The sequence below is a fragment of the Pongo pygmaeus genome, chromosome 11 (genome assembly GCF_028885625.2).
Source record: "Pongo pygmaeus isolate AG05252 chromosome 11, NHGRI_mPonPyg2-v2.0_pri, whole genome shotgun sequence".
Lineage (NCBI taxonomy): Eukaryota > Metazoa > Chordata > Mammalia > Primates > Hominidae > Pongo > Pongo pygmaeus.
This window is the reverse complement of record NC_072384.2, coordinates 59828008-59850609: the sequence shown is the minus strand read 5'-3', so window position 1 is coordinate 59850609 and position 22602 is coordinate 59828008. Positions and strand designations below refer to the sequence as shown.

The 22602-nt window shown below is 37.7% G+C and overlaps 1 protein-coding gene across 23 annotated transcripts in view; it reads left to right on the top strand.

Annotated features, from left to right (window-relative positions):
• RBMS1 (RNA binding motif single stranded interacting protein 1) overlaps window positions 1-22602 on the top strand; it is a 221872-nt gene that overhangs the window by 157000 nt on the left and 42270 nt on the right. For all 23 annotated transcript variants that reach the window (XM_054477480.2, XM_054477478.2, XM_054477471.2 and 20 more), the window contains exon 3: window positions 17878-17936. In XM_054477480.2, the coding sequence (XP_054333455.1) occupies window positions 17878-17936 (59 nt within the window). The remainder of the gene's footprint in view (window positions 1-17877; window positions 17937-22602) is intronic.

Sequence of the window (22602 nt, the reverse complement as noted above, 5' to 3'; positions counted from 1 at the left end):
AGTTAACATTACATGTAGTTTTGGAAGTGTATAATGAAGATCCTGGGGAAAAGAGTCCTTCTCGACTGGGAAGTTTTTAATTGGCATGACTATACGGGATACAGTTACATCAGGATTGCAAGTCCAATTAGCCAAGATTCTACAAAAATCTGTTCTGTGCTTCCTGAACTTGAGAACAAATGAAAAGAAAACCCAAACACACTTTAGCTTTCCTTCTTTTCATTTAGCGAGAGCAGGAATGAGTTGGTCTTATGAAATTGATTGTCACTGTTGTCTCCAGCACATTAACATTTTTTACACACAACAGTTTGAACAGTTCTCTAGGAGTTTGCTGTTCTGTAACTGTCATGTCTGGATTTGCTACATGGTGTAACAGTAAGAGCATCTCAGCCCATTGGTGAATCGGATGCTGCCAGACATTGCTTTGCCACCCTCCTTCTCCCAGCTACTCCATATTCTGAGTAGGAGCTTGATGGTCCTGCAAATCATTATACCTTTGCATTTTTTCACTTGGTTCATTAGTTTGATAATAAAATACATTTAAAAAATTTCCCCCTAAATGATGTTTTATGCATTCTCTCATCCCCTTTTCAAGTGGTGGATAGGTCCACCACATGCCATTTCTCCAGGAATCATTTCTATCTCTCTGTTGAGCTTGTGTGTACAAACCATATTCTTTAGATTCTAAACATATCATCCTCTTTCTTCTACAGGATTGGTTGGAACAGATTTTAATCCTCATTACTTTGCTTTTATTATGTGATGAGCTGAAGGGTTTTGACCTTTTTGTTTCTGAGATAAAGATCCCCCTTTTTTTTTTTTTCTTCACATTTCAGGATAAAATCTTAGGTATCCATTATAGCTTTAAGTGTTTGTCTCAAAAACTATCATTTTGGGTTGTGTTTTCCCCCAGAATCACTTCAAATCTCTACTCATATTAGTATACATTTAAAACTTGTGATTTAAACTTAGCCTGGAATGGTGACTAAAGGGTTGAATTTTAGGTTGAAATTTTTCTGTTTCATCTCCCTAAAGAAGAGGGCTGTGTTGCATTATTTCCTTGGCTCCATACATTCCTCCTGGCTCGGGTCCAATCTTGGCTCTGGTAATGATCTCTTCCCTTCTTAGCCAACAGTTTCCTTAACACACACAGTCACTGGAAGTGGCTACTCAAAGAGCTTCAGTGGAACCTGACTCAGACTCGTTCTTGTTACTGAGGACCTACCAAATAACCTGATTTTCTTTTCTGGTTTCTTTCCACTGCAGTGCAGTGGGGAAAGATGAGTCACTTGTCCCCTCTGCCTTAGCTTCCTTCCTTGTAGAACAGGATTAATGGTACCGCCTTTGCCAGGTTGCCACAGGCTTGGACAAGATAATGTGTCAAATGTGACAGTACTTTTAAAACTTTGTCATAGAAGTCAAGTACTTGTCATAGCTCTCTCCTGGTTTTTACTCTAACTGCCCACATATTCATTGCTAAACTCATTAGAAATAACAAATTCTCCTTCTGTTAGCTCATATGGTTACTCAAAAATATTTTGTTGAGCACCTAAAATGCGTTACTACATCTTATTCTCCTTTTCTGCAAAATCTCCTTACATAATGTTGTGTCAGCTAAATGGAAATCTTTAAGTACTGTAGATACATGCTCTATGAACAGTGATGGAGGATTTCCTCATTAGAAAGAATGAAAATGTTGATAGAACTGAGTTCTCAAAATAATCATTGTCAAAAAAAGGATTTATAAATATGGGCATCTCATTTCTGTGGTACTAGAATAAGTGCTGTACCACTCATGTTTTCATGCATTTAAAACGAATGCACTTTTTATCTCTTTTTTTTTTTAAGTTCACTATTTAGAGTTCATGCTGAAATGTTATGTGGCTTCATCTCTCTGAAGTACTTGTTGGTTTTAGAAAAACGGGTTTGTTGTTATCTCCTGAGTTTCCATCACAACATCTCTCTGATTCTTCTATGATTGTTTCTTCTGTTTTATGCTCAGCCACTAGAAGGAAATTTGATTTTTCATTTAATGGACCTAAAAGTGCTTATTACCCTTCACCACCCATCCCGTACTTCACTTGCCCCGTTCCTGTCTTATTGGCTCCATCAGTGAAGTGTGTGGTTTGGGAAGAGCTTGGAGTTAGGTCTAGGAAATGAGCTTCAGCTTCAAGCCGTTCCCTGCCTTCCTTCTGAGTTAAGGTATTTGTGAGAGGAAAGAAGCAGGGGCCTGGAGCAATTACTGAGCCCAGTGCAGGCCTGGGTGTTGACGGGGTCATTATCACCTTCTGGATGTGGTTTGGAACAGGGACTGGCCTGTGGAAGGGTCCCAGGCTGGCCTGGTGGGGGCTGACCCAGGTAAAACAAAACAAATATTTTGATAAGCTGAGCTCTGAGCAGTTAAGTAGTGGGAAAGGGCACATAAGTTTTCTTCAGGACTGTATCATTTATTGTACCTCCATTCTACAACACATACTGTATTCCTAACAAGAGAATGGAAATTATTATTATTAGGATCACAATATAGATGATTTATAATACCTATTTCTCAAATAACACAGGAGAGATAATCATTTCATATCCCTGCCTTTCCCTCAACTCGATCTCAAAGAAAGCCCACCTACCCTTTCTGCCCCCACCTCCATCATCACCCAGCAGCCTCTGGGGTGAGGTCTGCAAAGAGTGAGCTCACCTCCACCTAGGTTGCCTTACGTCTTGAATCCCACTTTAATGCCAGAGCTGGTACATTTACTTTTTAAAGTATAAAATAGTTTATACTTATTTTATGTATGTGTGTGTATAGACATATGCACATATGAGTGTATGTGTATGCCTATATAAACACACTCATGTGTATACATTTATACACATATAAAGTATGTTTTATATATAAAACATTATATATATAAAAAATATATATAAAATATGTAAAACATAAAATATATATAAAAAATATATAAAACATTATATATATAAAATATATATAAAACATTATATATATAAAATATATATAAAACATATTTTATATATATATATAAAAAACATACTTTATATATATATATATTTAAAAAACCACGTCATCTAAAGAAGCTTTCTGGTTCCATGCTTTGACCCCATGTCTTCAGTGATTTTCTAGTATCACTAGGATCTCAGCTCCCCTTGGAGGATTCACTCCTTTTTGGCTCTGAGGAGTCTTTTGACAGACCTGTAAAATCCTGCATGGATGTTCAGGACCCATTTTTACCCTGACCATTTAAGCATACAAAGTTAAGTAAGCCCTGAACAAAGCGGGAAAGGAAGCAGGAAGTTAGGGGAGTGGAGGGGTTGTGTTCTGCTAATTCAGCAGGATAGTCACAGGAAGTGTGAGGAGGCATCATTGCTGATAACATGCTCACTTCAGCTGAATCCCAGAGAGAATGAGGAGAAAAGCTAATCAGATGCCTCTCCCTGTTGTTTGATTTTTTTTTCTCTTATGTGGATTTTTGTTTGTGGCATGGTCAATTCATACACAATTTTACAAAATTGTATTGGGCCGTTTTTGTCCTAGTTTATAACTTGAAATTAAAATAAATTGAATGCTGTGAGGTGTGGTTTTTAAAAGGTATCTTTGCCACTATTCTTTTACTCAGTAATTCTATACATGTAACCATTACGTTTACTGACATTCATCTTGTATCAACAGGATGTCCAGTCCTCTTTCAAAGCAGGGATATCAAAGCCTCTATCCACCAACCCACCATATTTTAGTAGTTTCCTAGATTTTTAGATTTTAAGGACCAGTAAACTAAACAAAAATAATTAGGGTTAGGGATCCAGCATAGAGTCAAAAAGAACACAAACTGCAACAACCACCATCTTTTATCACTCTTTCTTAAAAAGAAAGACCATTTCACTACCAAAAAAATTAGGAGTACATAATCGAACTTAATTTTTTGACAAATCCATGGCACCTATTTTTCTGCTGACACAGTGGTGATCATCTTTCCCCAGGTTAGTTTTCGTGAAACCCTGCTCTGCAGCACCCTCCCTGACCCAGGCTAGTTCTGCTAGAAAACTTCTAGTGGCTGCAAACACTCGACTCCAGTTTTTGGAAAGGCCTGCCTTATAGTCTTTCCTTTTCTAGGTAAGCATTGGTAAGACCTTCAGCTGTTCCTTCCTTGTAGGATGTGATTTCTAGCTCTTTGTTTATGGTGCTTACTCTCTTCTGAAAGAGCTCAGAAGACCAGGTTAAAGGAGATGTTTAGAATAATTGCGCTGAATGTAGAAAACACTTCATGAAAACAGGCTCTTATTTATTTATTCCTCCACTCCTTTCTTCTGAATGTCAAATGTTTATTATTTGTCAGGCACTATGCTGAGGCCTCATATACAAGGAGGAAAACACACAGTCCAAGGGCACACACCTAATGGGGATGACAGCCATGCAGATAATGTAGCAGTGTGCTGATTGCTGCACCAAGATGCTGCGTGGACAGGATGCCATGGGCAGAGTGCAGAGACAGCACTCAGCTCAGCCGGGGAAGGTCGGAAAAGGCCTGCTGCTAGAGAATGCCATTAAACTGAGTCTTGCAGAAAGATGCTAAATTTCCCTGGTGAAGGAAAATCTTAAAAGGCAGGAAATTAAGGTGGAGCAGGGCAGGACAGGGACCTGTATAGCGATATACAGGCAAGCTGGCTGGAGTTTTATTCATTTGTTAAGACTGCTGTAACACAGTACCACAACCTGGGTAGCTTAAAACAACTAGTAGTTACTGTCTTACGGTTGTGGAGGCTAGAAGTCCAAAATTAAGGTGTCAGCAGGGCCATGCTCCCTTTGAAATCTGTGGGGGAACATGCTTTCTTACCTCTTCCAGCTTTGGTAGTTTGTCAGCAATCCTTAGTAAGTTCCTGGCTTGCAGGAATCTCTCCCTCTAATCTCTGCCTCCGTTTTCACATAGCCTTCTCCCCATGTGTCTCTGTTCACATCTCCCTCTTATGAGGACAATAGTCACACTGGATTAGGGCCTACCCTGAGAGACTCATCTTAACTTGACTACATCTTCAAAGACCCTGTTTCTAAATAAGATCACCTTCAGAGGTCTTGGGGCGTAGGACTTCCACATATCTTTTGGGGGAACACAGTTCAACCCATAACAGTGAGTGTTGGAGAATGGTGAGCAGAAAGGCCCAAGAGCATAATGTCTTTCTACGATCGGCTCATTTTTTTTTTTTTTTCAGTGCAACCTATATTTTAGTTATTCTGGGAACTTGAACTTGTGCTTAATCAAAAGCAAACAAACAAACAAAAAAAAACAGATATTTTCATGTGAACAAGCCAAGGCTTTTTCTAAATTTGTACAGTTGATTTTGCCCCTTTGGAACTTATATATAAGACCTATTTTTCCCTAGTGAATATTATTTTATTGACTTTGGCTAAGTATTCATTCTAGCCTGTTGAAATAATTTGAAAGTGTTAATTCTGTCATCTTACATTCACCATCCCCCCCAGCTTTGGGACATTTATATATTTGATAAGTGTGCCACCAATGACCTGATTTATGTCATTGTTTAAAACGTCTTTTACAAGTGCTGGCCAAGAACAGAGCTGTATGGCATATCTCCAGATGCCTCCCTTCATGTTCGCCATGACTGCTAACCAACAGTTGACAACTCAATCACTCGTTCATCCAGTTACCCACTCACTCAAGCCACATTTCATCTTCCCAGGTTTCTTCATCTGATCTATGAGCAAATAATGATTTTTTATTTAACTCAAATCAGAATACATTATGTAACATTCCTAAGCAGCCCTGATTTTCTCACCACCCCCCAAAGAGAAATAGCAAAAATTTAATGTTCTTACAGTTCTGGAGGTTAGAAGTCTAAAATTAAGGTGTCATGACTTGCTCTTAAGGACTTTGCTAGTACTTGTTCTTTTCATAAGTGTCTCTGACCTTCTGTTTACTAATCCAATCTAGAATTTTGCCTCAGATCAACATTGGCCTTATCTGCCTTTAGTTTCTAGAATCTAGTTTTTTTGTTTTTTAAGGAATCTGAATAGCATTTTGCCATCCTATCAACAGCTCTCCTATTATGCAAGGTTTCTCAAAACAAGATTGGTAAATGCTTACTGACAATCATATAGATAAGAAACACTTTTAGCCCTGATCTCCATACCCAGACCCTACACTTGCCAACTACAAGCAGAAGAACATCATTATCTGGAAAACAGTGGATTCAAGCTCTATTGAGGATGAGGCATCTTTACAAACTTCGTTTAGGATACGGTAATTGTGAGAAACTGATACTAAAGTAATTTTACAGCATTTGGTGCTCTTTCTAGTTACATGTTTTCATATAAAGATAATTCCTGTCTGATTTTCTTAAGTTTCAAGATTGTGAATTTTTGGAGCCGTACTGTCCTACCTCCGCAGTGATTGCTCATCTTTATCTGCAGTATCTAAGGACGGGGTAGTTTGCAGACAAACCAGTAAGAAATCAATATGGGGGGCTGTGTATCCTTTTCCATCAGATCTGCTCTTACAGCTGTAACCATTGTCACAAGTGACCTTTGAGCTAAACGTCTAAGTTTAGAAATGTCAACTCTGCTGGCAGGCTGTGGTAGCATTCCCTTGCTTAGACAGTCCAAGTGTGTCTTTTACTAGGGATATGTTTATATCCTATCCCCAAATTTTTTAGAGCTGAAGTGAGTAAAATAGATATCATTTTCCATGTCAGTCTGTTCTTCAGACTGGCTTTTCAAGGTCACAGGGCAGTCAGGATTTATTACTTGAGAAAAGGATGGACTACGTTTGAAAATCAATATGCTGGTGGAGTGTTTTGGATCAAAGCCAGCATTAGTGTTCAGTCGAAGAAATGTCCAATTTGACTCTTGCCTTTTTAGCTTGTATCAGAATCAAGAGAAATTTCTAGGTAATTTTGCACACTGTTTTAATAGCTTCAGATAACTCTGTTTTGCTTCAGAGAGGGTGTTTACTTTTACTCTCTGTCACGCTGTTCTTGTTTTGAATGAAGCAGTCATTTATGGTTTTCAGTGTTGGAGTTTAATGCATTCACTTTCTACAGATTCTGACACAGTTATCTGGTTGTGTATGTGTGTGTAAGATTTCCAGTTGTGTGATTTACTTTAAAAGGAGTGACAAATTTAGAGACACTTGAAAAACAGTTTAGGAACGAAAGCTTTTCTGGGTTTTTTGCGCGTGTTCCACCCCGGCCCCTTGTAGTTTTGTTTCTGCGGTGTTGGGGGCAGAGAGAGGGTGCTAATTTTTAATTCCATTTTAAGTTCCTAAATTGCCTTGCTTCCCTCCTGTGATTTTATGAGCTAAATTGGCATAAAATATGAGGTCATATTCATTTTCTAAGGCAAAATGTATTTCCCTTCTCCTCACTGCTGCCAATTCCCCACACCAAACACTTTTGGGGGGAAAATCATATTACATGTTTATATTTTATTCACTCAAACCAATGTATGTTGAGAGGTTACAATATGAAAAATAAAAAAACTGTGCTGAAAAGTTACAAAAAAGTTGGGTCTCTCTTTTGTCAACATTTTGCCACATTGGATCACATTGATATTAGGGTAAGAAGGTAGTCTAGGTAAATGCTCTCAAGTCTCAAGTAATTAGAATTAGAAGTGCCCTTAATTGAAGGGTATGAGAGAAAAGAATAACATTTCTTAGTCATTGAATATTCATTATATGTCAGGCACCGTACTGGTCATTTATAACAGTGCTGTGAGGGAGACATTATCATACAACTTTACAGATGAGGATCCTGAGGCCAGGCAACTAACTACACCAGAGTCACAGGGCTGCCCATTGGCCATATCAGCACTTGATATGGTGTCTCTGGTGGCAACTCTGTCTTCTTTCCATTATAACATTGTCTTCCTTATGTTTCAGTAAAGTTAAGTAGTATATAAACACAAAGGTGACACTGTCAGAGCAAAGAAAATACATTACAAGTTTTAGTGGGAGAGGAAGAAAATTTAAGAAATAATTATTGTCAGTTCATAAATTCAATTCAGAAATAAAAGGCCACTTTCTATAATCAAATTGCCTTTGCTTTAAGAGTTGGACATTAATCAGTGTTTGAGACATTTAGGGATTCATTTTTATGATAGATAATATACATTTTACTTGCAAAATTCGGGGTTTCATTTTCGGCACATATTATTTTCCTCTGACATGTTAGTACTCGGGAGCACTAATTTGGGTCTGACCATCTGTGACTGCATCCTTAAGTACTGCAGTACAGTGACTTGTGGTAAAAATGTTGTCATAAGATAATGTAAATGACCTTTTGTGTGCAATGTGCTCTTAAAAGACCATAAAATAATGTAAAGCTACTTTACCTTGATTGCAGATCATAATAGACTTGATACTAAACTGTAATAGCAAGTCTGTGTAATAAATCAAATGCTTTATAATATGCTCTTTTATTTAGAAGAGAGGTTATAAGTTTTTCATAGACTATGGCAAAAAAATGCATCTTAGCGATTTTTAATGAGGTAGTTTTAGTGTTTTATATGAATTTTTTAGTCCAAGTTATACATACAGTAAACAGCATCAATTGTTACCTTTATATACTATTTATAATGGATTCACCCAGGAATGTTGATAAGACATTAACAGGAATGATTCGCAATTTAGTGAGAAAAGGTTATTAGTCTCAAAATCTGGGTAGAGATGACCAGTGTCATTTGTACTCTCAAAGGATGTGTTGATCTGAAAGTTTCAAAGTTATGAAAAATCAAGTATGTAGATGTCTGTATCTTCTCTTGAAAAAATGTGATAACTTTGTCCCAATGCTTCTGTAATTCATTCTTCATCAGCTCACATGCTGTAAGGCAGCTAGGCTAGCTGAGAGTTAGACCACATGAGGATTGTCTGAACTTCTGCTAAATCACCCCAAATCTGCAGGCTCTGTATCTGTGGCTGGAGCTGAAATTGTTTTCCTTTCCAGGACAGTTCAGAAAAGTGAACTTTGTGTTTCCTTTTCCCCATCTTCTAAATTCACAGAGACAAGCCACTGGCTTTCCATTGCACAGATACCACGGATTATTTTTCTCAGATGTCAAGTTAAGCATTTAAGGCTTCTTCAAAGAAATCCTTTGTCTTTAATCTCTCCTGCCCTGTAGAGCCTTTCCATTCACCCCCTCCATCTCGTCATCCCTCATTGTAATTTCTTGAACTTAAGTGTTATTGCCAAAGTACAAAACGCAAGAAAATAAATAAAATGTGGCATCTCTCTCTGCTAATCCTGGACAAAAATTTTTGTTAATCTTACTAAAATAATTGCTCTTGTGATTTCATTCTACAGTTCCAAATCCTCCAGTCTCATTCTGTTCTCTCTGTCCTTTTCTTAGAATGCAGAGTCCTCCAAGACCTTTGGAGACTTAAGCTTCCATAACTCACTACATAGGTTTGCATTAGATTCTTTATTGTCCTACAGAGCCCACCTAGATTTTTGTTTTCCCCGGTTTTTCTTACTCAACTTGACCTTCCCTCTATGTTTATGCCTCCTTTATTTAGCATCCATCATACAGGGTCTCATATTTTTAGTTATTTTTTAGTATTAAAAGTTTTTTACATACCCCAAAGGACTGTCCTCCTTAATAGTAGGTGTGGCATCCGCTGTATTTTGCATAGGCCTTGAAAGGGCATACTGTAAACATGCTATAAATATTTGTGAGTTGATTTCTTGGTTTGATATCTCCTTTCTTGACTGTACTTATCTTTCCTGTAATCCCTTCACCTTCAGCGCCTGGTTTTCAGTTGTTTCTGACCTTTAGGTCTGCAGTAGCTTTTCTTGCCAAGCATTCTCCTTTAAACCCTGGCTTCACTTCCAGCTGCATAAGATGTAGCTTCCTGTTCTACATACACCAGGAATCTTTTATTCACAAAGGTACACTCAGCCATATAACACAAGTGGAAGAGGGGCAGTTATCTAATGTAAGAGTTAGGCCAGAACAACCAAATGAAATGGGGAATATCTTTCTATACCCTTAATTTTTGTGTCTTGGAAGTAGAAACATTGAAAATCATCAAGGCAAAAGAAGTAAATGTCATATAAAATTTATTTGATTTTGATTGCCTAATAAATTTTTACATCTTCTGTCTCATCTCCAAATACCACTTTACATACCAAGTAAATAAAAGAAATATAACCACCTGAATTATTCCAGGTAGTGAGAATTCAGAATAACATGGGTAATGACCCTTTCTACTATTTTTGGGCCTCATTCTCCAAAAAACTTTATTTGCTGAACAGACGTAATGTATACTTTGTGTTCCTTCCCCTATCCAACCACTGTTGAAAGAGCTAAAGCAAGTTTTAGGAAATCCCCTTTGTCTGGGAGGCCATTGAAAAAACAAAGCAGCCAAAAAAGTGAGTGAGAAAACTGCATTCATCTGTGTGTACATGTGTGAGGGCGTGTATTGTATTTTTTCTTTTTTCCCAGCAACTCCAAAATAACAAGAGGGGGTTTGACTTGTAGTCCTCAAATTCATTTCCCTCAAATAGATACATTAGTTATTCCTTTTAAGCTTTAAAGCCAGTCCTGCCGACCCCTCACTGAGGTATGTGCTCTACTGGGCGTGTTATTCTAAGATAGACCAATGTCATGTATCCAGAAGGTCTTTAGGCAGGTAACTTCTTCCTGAATGTCATCAGCATCTGTCTTAAGGACCTTAGCAATTACAGAGTCCACCCCTCATCTCCTTACTCTTTTGGAGCTGTGTGCAGAGTCAAACTGGGAATTACTTTCAATCTGTGGTGGGTGACCCAAGTTTCTATAGCTGTCAACGTGCTTGGCCTTTAAACTCCAAAGCAAATGTTCTACCTCCCATCTTTGCTACTTAGTTGTGTAATCTTGAATATGTCCCTTACTGACTCTGCTCCTGAGTTTCACGTCTACAAAGTAGGAGTAATACTCCACTTCCCCAAAAGATTACGAAGATTAAGATAATTGGCATATATATATGTGTATATATATGTATATGCATATATATGTATATATATGTATATGCATATATATGTATATATGTATATGCATATATATGTATATATATGTATATGCATATATATGTATATATATGGCATATATGTCTGTATACATGGCATATATATGCCATATATACATATGCATATATATACACATATACATATATATGCCATGTATACATATATATACCATATATTCACCATATATACATATATATGCCATATATATGTGTATATATATATATATATCGCTTAGAATAGTGCCTGGCATAGAGTAGGAGCTGTATACCTTTAAGTAATTACTTTTATTATTCCCCTGAATTAACTCGCCAGGTCATACGTTTTCTGATGTTGTTTTATTTTTTTCTTCTTTTTCTCATTTCAATCCCCTGTCCCTCCTACTTGCTAATTATGGTCATATACATAGGCACAGCATCTTTTACGGGATGTGTGAATCCCTGTTTGTCCTTCAGGAGCAGTTATTATGAAAACTGTCATCCTATATGCATGAGCGATATTCTGCCCTTTCTCAAAGTTAAAGTATCTGTTTTGTTTATACATATCACTTTTTTTTACTGTTGTTTTAAACACACCCATTGTGTTTTCAGGTTTAATAATGTTCATAAAATATTCTAAAACTAGCACAAGCACTGCAAATGACCCCATGTGCCTTAAATGAATTTACAACTGAAATGACCAATATTAAAATAACTTAACAACCATTGTCGCCATCTGTTGGTGGTGGTTGGAGTGGACGCCACTCTCCAGAGCTTTGGCTTATAACTGGGACTCTTCAAAAGCTGCACGTTCCCTAGCACACAGGAAAATTTGTGTGTGTGTGTGTGTGTGTGGGCGTGCGCGCGCATGCATGCACGCACACACATACGTTTATACATTTGTACGTGCCAGTGGATAAAATCTATAATGATATGCACCAATAATCATATCCAGGACTTCAGGTGATTTTAATTTTTCAACCTACTTTTCTTTGTCTTCTAATTACAATAAGCTTGTGTTTCTTTTGTAATATAAATTACGAAAAAGGTAGAATTTAGGAGGAACTAAGTGGTAGAAGCAGAGGAGAAAATTAAGCTTTATATACTAAGTGCAAACTGAGATATACCTAAATTTTATATTGCGGCAGATGAAAGAGGAGATCTAAATGGAAAGAAAGAAATGAGTAAAACTGTGGTGCAAACTAAAGAAGTTTTAGTAAATTCTAAGCAAAAGGTTTTATTAGCCAAGTTCACTGGGGCCAAGAGGTATGAACATGAGCTTTTACCTGTTATCCTCTCCCTTTGAAATTCATATTATTATATAGTCATGTCTCTTAATTACTCTTCATCTTTTTACTGTCAGAGCTTGCTCTGGAGTGGATTATCTACTCTAGCAAAGAATATTATAATCTGGGTAGCTGGGGCTGTGGTCTCACCCAGTTACTTTGAAGCCAGATGAAATCCAAAGAATCTTAATAGTCACAGTTTTTTTTTGTTTGTTTTGTTTTTGTTTTTCATAAAATTCTACATCATGCTGTTTGGTCATGCACTTTCTTAGTGTCCTTAGAGTGTGAATTCCGCCAGTCAGGAGGCCTGTTTCTCCTAGTACATCATATGTCCCTATTCTGTAACAGTGATTTTTTTTTTTAAACAGGGGGTCTCACTCTGTCACCCAGGCTGGAGTGCAGTGACGCAGTCCTGGCTCACTGCAACCTCTGCCTCCCACACCCAAGTGATCCTCTCACCTCAGCTTCCTAAGTAGCTGGGACTACAGGCGCGCACCACCACGTCCAGCTAATTTTTGTATTGTTTGTCGAGAGGGGCTTTTGCCACATTGCCCAGGCTGGTCTCGATCTTCTAAGCTCAAGCAATCCGCCCACCTCAGCCTCCCAAAGTGCTGGGATTACAGGCATTAGCCACCGTGCCTGGCCGATGATTTAAAAATAAATAAATAAATAAAAAATAAGCTACAGATAGGAGCAAGGGGAGGTGAAGATCTGGTTGCTTTATGAATTTGTACCCAGATGTCTGTTACTCTTACAGGCATTGGTGATTGACAACAGAATTAGATTAAATGTTCACTGTCTGTAACAGCTCCCCCTCACCCCTCACTTTAAATCTTACTGCAAGTAAAATGAGTAGAGAGAGATGATGACTGCTGTGAACCCTCCCACTCGTTATCCCAGTCCCTGAGGTGCCATTTGATATATGGCTCCTCCTCATATTCTAGATCTGGACCTTTCCTGGCCCTTTTGTCATGACATCAAAAACTACTGGTTCTACACTCCATTGCCGCAATAAGATATCCAAGTTGCCCACTGAGGAGCTAACTTAGCTAGGGCCTGATGGATTTCAAGGGTTGCATCTTCCAGTTCTGGGGTCTGTATTTTAATGGGCGCCTCTTGTGCTGGAAGTGGTATAATTGAGTGGACAGCCCAAAAGAAGAATATTTTAGGAAAGGGAAGCCCTTCAGCATCTTAGGTAAATCCAAATAAGCAGCTTCCTGTGCCACTTGTTTGCAGAAGGCCCGTATGCAGCTGCCCCACAAGACAGAGTGGAATCTGTTTTCTGATGTTCTGTGAAATCACAGTCTTTCAGTCTTACTCCACAACTTGCAAGGAAAACCACAATAGAAAGTAAAACTGATAAATGTCAGAAATCACTCTTTTTCTACTCACCATCCTCTGTCTTGTTATCCCTCTTTCAACCATAAGCCACGTGTTTTATTTCTTATGTTTAAAACAAATGAGTAAAAAATTTCCTGTGCTTGGAAAATGAATATTTGAGTACTGTACAGACCTTCCATTACCCTTTCTTCCATACTCAGAGGGCATTGTTTCTCAAAATCATTTCATTGATAAGTTGCCATGAAAATTTACTCATTTGTGAGCTCTGGGATTTCAGGCAAGGTGTAATGCTCAAAACTTGTATGAGCTTTTTGTTTTCTCATGCACAAATGGGAATAATAACACCTACCTCATAAGATTGTTGTGAAGTTAATTAAATAAAAGCATACATGCAAAGTACCTGGTACAGTGTCTAGGACATAAGTAGGAAGTCAACAAATGTAATGCCCTTTCTAGTTTCTTAGAAAATAGCCAACTAAATAGTTGAAGAGATTAGGGATAGTTTCATGGAAAAGATAATGTTCAAGTTCAAGCATGGGTAGACTAGGTAATGGAGAGGTGTTTAAAGTGGTATTTAAGGTAAATTAATGCAACAGACAGGGTTGAAAAGCTGGATGCAGGGAGAACTATTATGTGTTTTTTGCATGTGTCTAGAAACAGTGAAGGGAGAAAGTGAATATTGGAAACGTATCAAAGACAAAATTCGGAAGAGTTATTGATCACCTGGATTCAAGAATTACTGAGTTAGTGATGGCACAAGGACCCTGAGCTTGGTAGGAGATTGGGAGAGTGAAAGTGCTAGTGAATGAAAAGAGATATGGAGAGAGACAGGGAAAGCCATGTTTGAGATACTATTGAAGATGAGATTTAGAAAGTGGTGGGCTTGATATTTCACTACTTAAATATTTCACTAGATATTTAAGAATCCTAATAAAATATTAAGGTATTTAAGTAGAAAGAGGAAGAGAGAAAAACCAAAGCTTTGGTGAGTTTTAAAAAACACATACACACACAAGGAAGAACTGAGCAGCATCAGAGGAGATTCATTAATTAAAACTATGGCACTGAATGAATTTCCTAAGAGAAGGAACAGTTGAAGACCAAATATTAAATTTGATGAAAGTACTTAGTTAAGGAGGGAGAAGAGGAAGCTGAATGGGCAAAGAACCCCTGAAAGAGGGCTGTGAAAGGTGGAATGAGATGGGGGAGTACCTGCCACAGAGAAGGGAGGTGCACTGGCATAGCAGACTCATGCCAGACATAGCAAACAAGCTGAGAGAGGGTGTGGCATGGCTTGCATTCAGCACTACTGAGCCTTTTCTCTTTGCCTACTTCCTCATTCCCCTTTCTCCATGCCTTTTCCTGTCTTTCCCATCATTAAATGTTGAAAGCAGAACTAGAAGTGTCAAAGGCCAACTCTTTACCTTCCTTCTCCTAAATAGCCTTTCTTCTGTTTGGTTTACAAAATGCCCTGAACTCTGGGAGCTCGAGCAGTCTCTTAATCACTGTGACTCTCAATCTCCTTACCCCAAATTGGAGTCATACCTACCGTCCCCCCGCTTTTGGAAAAGTATGAAGCAGGGATACAATCTAAAAGTGCTTTTGTCAAGGACTTGTGCACATGAGAGAGTCCTGGTGTCTTAGTCCATTTTTCGTGTTCCTGTAAAGGAATACTATGCTAGGTAATTTGTTAAAAGAAAAGGTTTATTTGGTTTGTAGTTCTGCCGGTTGTACAAGAAGCACAGCATCAGCGCTTGCTGCTTGTGAGGGCCTCAGGAAGCTTCCACTCCTGGCAGAAGGCAAAGGGGAGAAGATGTGTGCAGAGATCACATAGAGAAAGAGAGAAAACAGAGGAGGAGGTGCCAGGCTCTTTGCACAACCAGTTCTCACCGGAACTAATAGAGCAGGAACTCACTACCACAAGGATGGCACCAAGCTATTCATGAGGGATCCACCCTCACAACCCAGACACCTCTCATTAAGCCTGATCTCCAACATTGGGAGTTTTTGTTTTGTTTTGTTTTGTTTTGTTTTGAGACAGGGTCTCACTCTGTCACCCAGGCTGGAGTGCAGTGACGAGATCACGGCTCACTGCAACCTCTGCCTCCCAGGCTAAAGCAACCCTCCCACCTTAGCCTCCTAAGTAGCAGGGACAATAGGCCCCACACCACCATGCCCAGACAATTTTTGTGCTTTGGGAGGGTAGAGACAGGGTTGTGCCATGTTGCCCAGCCTGGTCTTGAACTCTAGGGCTCAAGCCATCTGCTGGCCTTGGCCTTCCAAAGTGCTGGGATTACAGGCATGAGCCGCCATGCTCAGCTGGGAATCATATTCCAACATGAGATTTGGATGGGTGAAATATTCAAACGATAGGAGCTGGTAAATATCAAGCATGTAACCTAGGTAGATAAATGATTACTGAAAGGTTGTCTTTAAATCACTTATTTTTTTCTCATTTGTAGATTTTTATAAATTATTTCTTTGTAAGCCTAGTGATCTGTGTTAATATTGTTAAAATGCTCAGAATCTCAACAGGGAATTGAAGGTGTTTGTGCAGCATTATGCCTCTTAGATGTAATTGTCATTTGAACCTGAAATTATCTTTACTTTCATGCCTAGTTAGTAATCATTTGATTACATGATTACACGGAGTGAACATAAGGAAGATTAACTGAAGGAGAGAAGTGGCTCAAGCCATTTTTTTTCTTCTAGATAAATATATTTCAGCTTGTTTCAATGCATAAAATACAAGTGTGTAATATTCACAATGGTTTAAAATGCTACAGAATACTTCTATTTCCTAAAAATGTTAATATGCTTTTTAGTCCTCAACATCATTCATGAGAAAATTAAAGTAGAGCAAATGTGGAATTTTTGAAGTTAATGTCTAGGAAAGTAGACTGTAAATGAGGAAACGTGAGACTCAGATGCATCAAGTAAGTTACGTGCATTTCCCAGAGTCTTACTTTGATTTGATTTGTTTTGTTTTTGAGATGGAGTCTCGCTGTGTCGCCCAGGGTGGAGTGCAGTGGTGCGATCTCGGCTCACTGCAATCTCCGCCTCCCCAGTTCATGCGATTCTCCTGTCTCAGCCTCCCAAGTAGCTGGTACTACAGGCATGCACTACCATACCCAGCTAATTTTTGTATTTTTAGTAGAGACAGGGTTTTGCCATGTTGGCCAAGCTGGTCTCGAACTCGGCCACAAGTGATCCATCTCCCTCCCTCCCAAAGTGCTGGGATTACAGGTGTAAGCCACCGTGCCCAGCCTTACTTTGATTTTTAAGAAACAATTTTAAAAGTTATCTTTCAAAATTTTTTTTCCTCAATTTTTAGAAGGCAAGCATAGATAACAGTGCTTTTCCTTATAGTATGGTCACTATGGAGAGAGTGTGGGATTCAATTCATATTTACATTATACTGTCGCTTCGTTTTCAGTAGCAGTATGCTAAATTTTAATGTTCTTAATTTTTCCTATATTCCCCAGCATCTATGGCACATAAAGGAATTTGAACATATTTCTCATAGAAACTTCATAAAATTAATGATTAATCCCTGATTAATTCTTATATTCTTCTTCATTATATTCTTGATTGTCCGTTTCTTAGACACATGTGCATGCACACAAAGTTAGTGAGTTTACTGTGTAATTATTATTACTGAGTTACAAGTGGTGTAAATAAGTGTATTTATTAACAGTTATAAAAATCCTCAGTAAAAAGGATCTGTTTGACACCATTAAGTGTGCTAAACATAAACATGCGTGCACACCTGCCTTTCTGTGGCGATATGGAGCCTTGCACTGCTGTCCACAGAACCAAAATGAATAGAATAATGCAAGCAGCTTTCCCCTGTTACTATTTCATAAAAGCTGTATGGATCATAGGACGGTACTTTCCTGTTAGAATTCTATAACCTTGCATTTGGCTTTGTATTTTACCACTGATATACTGTTATTAGAAGAAAATATTTTGTATAGAGCTCACATCCCATGTTTCTGTCCTAAGATTGTCAGGTAAGTACCTGATTTCTTCAGAATTGAACTTCAAACTGCAATCCCACAATTCAAACAAGAGGCCTAGCCATTCCCTTTTTTTCAGTTTTGAGTTTAGAATTCTCATTTCCTGTCTCTTAGTAAAGAACATTTTGTACTCTAAAGTTTGCAGATGTTTGAAAAGAATGTGTTCTTTGGATTTAGGCATTAATAAGGGTTCGTTACAACTTCTTTTCCTTTTTTTTTTTTTTTTTTTAGATATGGGAAAATAGTCTCCACAAAGGCAATTTTGGATAAGACAACGAACAAATGCAAAGGTATGTTTTCTTGGCTGGTTATTTGGTAAATGATAGCTTTAGAAAAATGATGGAATTTAAAACCTGATCTTTGGTTTCAAAACCACCTTCGTTTTATTAAAAATCAGATCTTATATATCACCCAGTTTCTGTCTTGCACAGTGTCAGCATATTACTTACATTTGTCCCTGGTTGGGTTTTGGCTACAAACCCAACAGCAGCTAGCAGTTTGCCAGAATTCCAGATTTGACGCCAGTAGAGTTAACATGCAAAATACGGGTTGGCATTTAGCCCTTGCTTTTAAAAGGGGAGTAGAGTTAGAAAATAGCTTTTCTTTCCTGAGCCTGAGGAGATTAGAGCTGCTTACTGAAGACCATTGGACTGTACTAAAGAACTGAAAAGATTACATATTGTGCAAATTGGCTCTATTAATTAGAATAGAGTAGTTTTAAGCAGTACTTAATTACATGTTTCAATACTCCCAATTGTTCTCTGCTGAATGCCTGTTGACAATATTGGCAGCAGGGAGGAGACAACCATTTTCACTGACCAAATTGTAATAGGGAGGGGAGGTCATGTGCCCCTTTGAAATATGCTGCTGCATTAATTTGATGCACTGACCTTCAGTTTCCCATGTAATTAGGATGAGCTCATCCAGCCCCATGAGCTGGAAGAGGAGGCGTCTACAGTAGGCAGCACTGATGCTCTGTGGTTCTGACTTTTAATGATCCAGCATCTTAACAATAGGCATGTGATTTCTAGGAAAAGGGAAGAATAGAGTCAGCTGACTTTGAATCTAACTACTGACCCCATGAATTGAAATAACTTGACAGGAATAGGCAGAGAAGGCAAATCTCCTCATTAATTAGACCCCAGTTTTTCAAGTAGTGGTGACGGGGCAGTGGCTTAGCACAATCTGAAAAAGGCAGAGAACATAAATGAACCCTATGGTAGGGGCCTCTCCTTATAAGCCAAGCATTTCCTTTAATCTAGACTTGAAGTGGTTCATTGTATTTCTGTCTCTTCTTCAAAGTGCCTAAATTTAAAGGAGCTATTGTAGCAAATAGCTAAGCTCATGTTTAATCAACATGGCACATTAAGGCAATTTTGCCTTGGGACAGTGAATAGAGCGTGCTTTATGCAGAGTGGTACCCAATAAATATTTTAAATGAATTAAACTAGAGAGAGTCAAATTGTAGACTGAAATGCATATACTTAGTTTCCAAGGTTAGTCTTATTTAACATTTATAAATGATTTGGGAGAGCAGAGACACAGAAAAAAAATCTTTTGGTTGTATAAAGAAAAATAGACTCTTGCTGGAATAAAAATAGGAGGCTGATCACCAACATCACTTTGAAACTAGAGAGAAATCAGAGTAGACGAGTGGTTTTATCCATACCCTACCTCTTCTCTTTTTCTTCCCCACCCCAAAAGAAATCTTACATGTCGGCTCAGTGTGTTAAAAAGCAGAGCTGACCTAATTAAGTAAAAGAAAGGACACAGAGGTTGATTGCTTCACCACATCCCTGAACTTAAAACCACACTATTTTACACTCTGCTCCAAAAGCAACCTATTCCATAGAAGCCAAAATTCCTCAAAGTGCTCTACATGATCTAGAAAAGGTATGGGTAAAAAATAAACTAATGCTAAATCTAACATGTTGTCATAATACAAACCCTTAACAGTTGGTAGGGGTCCATAGTAGAGAGATTTATGGACTTCTAAGGGTAGGACTAATTCAGAACTTATTTTAGATACAAGAAGTCTCCTGGAGACCTTCCTTTAAAGTGGTTTTTGGGAGACACTGCTTTTGGGTGTCTTCCAGGGCTCTCTGCTTCACACAAGCCTCCCAGCAATAGGTGTCAACAGATATCTGGTGGGTTGAGATGGTAGGTGAGTGAGTGAGTGGAGAGGGGTAAGTAAGAGTGGGTTTATAAAATCCTAGAAGCAAGAAAAAAGTAATTTCAGGACAAATGAGAAGAAATAACACTTAACTTAGCTCATAATAAAGTTAGATAACGTGTTACCCAAGATAACTTGACGTGATAGGTAGATAGATAGGCATATAGATGACTGATTGATAAATGAATATAAATAAATAAATGCATAAAAGATTATAGAATATTAATATAAATGAAAGGTACTTGTGTTATGTACTAATTTTTTGAAATTAAGCAGATCAAAGGACTTTATATATGGGAATGAGAGATCTTAGAGGGTTACAGAACATTTTTTGCCACAAAACATATTTTTGGAACGTGTATTTTCAAGAGAATTAAGCTGAAGGAAACAGAATAACATGTACCTAAGTTATTAAATTTTAAAATTCACAATTCAGTTGCTATTTTACATTTCAATTTCTCTCAAAGTTTAGCCAACAAAAGGCATTTATAAGCCCTCCAATACTGGTAAATATGTCAGTTCAGGACAAAAAGAAAAGCTCACAAAAGATTGGTTATGAAATTGATTGATTCATTATTTATACTTACAGAAGTGCATGTAAGACCAGAACACTTATACACATTAGCAAAAATAGTTTCAGGATGAATTAGACTAACAAGAAAAATAAGGGTAAAAGCGGGCAGCTTTAAGTTATTACCAAATGTCCCTGTGTTTCCTACTGGCCAAGGCAAAAATAGAAAACATAGCTCTCCCCATGATTCAGCCATCACAATGTGAGAGGAGAGCAGGAGTTACATAACTATTCCTGGTCCTGAAACCTGAGAGGAATTCTCCTGGGAAGCCTCAGTGAGAGGATGCCATGTTATTTAGTGAACCCTGCCTTCAAAAACGTCTTTACACCTATTTATATAATCAAATCCATAGAGTCTGTATAACTCAAATTTTATATTGTCTTCTATTTACTTGAAAGTAATACAGATAGCATGAAAGAGCACAAGGTTGCATACTTAACTATTATGTTTGTCTTCAGCAAATGGTTATAAAACAGCCATAGTGTGGTAGGCATTGGGAAAGGCCAGAAAAGGATGTAAACAGTTAACTAAAATACAGGCATTATGGATTTCTCTATAAGAAGGTAACAGATAACAGAATGCAAATATTACCTGAGTTGATAGTAACTTCAAATACAATAACATCAAAATTGAGATCTTCTGTTTACTGTAATTTGTTGACAATAGCAAAATTGAAGGAAAAAACTTAAATATCCATCAGTAAAAGCTGTATCATTTCATTGTAGCTGGATGCTCATTTATGACCTGCTGAAACTGTATGAGAGAGAGAGTATGTGCATGTACACGCCCGTGTGTGTATCCACAGAGCTTTGTTGCATGTTAGCATGGACAACAGATGTCTAAAAAAACATCCAAGATATGTTTAACCTTATTTCTAACCTGGCAGTTGAGTAGCATTCTTTGTTTTACCTAGATCAACCTCTTCCTTTTGCTCTCCAGCCTGGCTATTTCTCTACTGTCTAAATCAAATTAAGCCTTATTTCAGCCCAATTCCAAGTAATAAATAAGGAAGCTGCTTCTTGTTTCAGCTGTAACATTCATCTCTCCTGAAACATCTATTTCTGTAGTCAATAGTCTGCTCCATCTCATTATAACTTATTTCATTACCAGGTAATATTTTTGGTACTAATACTGCAAAACTGACTTTGAGCTGTTTCTGAGCTGTTTGACTTTATTGATGTTGATTTTGTCACTAGTATCATACTATCTAAATTACTACTACTTAGTAATATTTCTGTAAGTAAATGATAGGGCTGGCTCCTCTTCTAAGCAACCTTCCAATGATGCTTTTCTTTTGCAAAGTATTCTTATTCATTTATAATTAGTTTGAGTTCCATGGAAGGCTCTGGTATTTTGCCTGGTACCGTTTCTTTAGTCTACTAAATATAACTTGACCCTTTTCTCAATAACTTAAGAATTATCACAGTGAAAAGTCTGTGATTCTCTATGTTGATACAATGATACTCATGGGATCTGTTGAGATTCATGAGGCTGTTAGTGCTTATGCTGTGTAAGTCCTATGCTTTGCATAGTTTTTCTCTTCTATTGCTTGTTAGTAGTTTTCACTGTTAGACGCCATTCATATACTTACTTTGTAGCAGACCTGCCATCACCCCAGCCCCCCTTTTCCCCTAATTTTCTGCTTTTGACTTGTTTTGCCCTGGGAAGACAGATGACCAGCTCATTAAAAATGTTTGTAAAGCTATGGATAAGGAAACTTTGAACCAGAGCATCTCTAAGGAGGTTTTATGTGTTTGTTTTGTTAGGTTTTGTTTTTAGACTTTAGAACATGAACTGCCAAAACATATTTTAGGTGTCTTGAGGCATTTTCCCCAGCTCTTCTTTATTTTGAAGGGGTGTGATGAGCTGTATTTTAAGAAAATAAATATGATATCTTTAACCGAGTACTAAACTTTATTGGGGGTGTCTAATAGTTGTACTTATTCTAATTTTTAAAAATACAAGTTTATCTACAAAATAAACATAATTTTTGTTTCTGTCATTTGTAAACTCTGTAGGATGGCTCCATCTTTCTTACCGAATCATTAAAATGCTATTTCCCTGAAGTTGATTTTTTTCTTCCTTTTTTTTAAAATTTCTTTTTTTAAAACTTGGTTGGCAACTTAGATGTCTTCCCCCCCAGTAAATACAAGACACTTAAGATCTTGAATAGGGAAACGCTGGTTCTTTACTCCCCCAACTCCCTCTGAA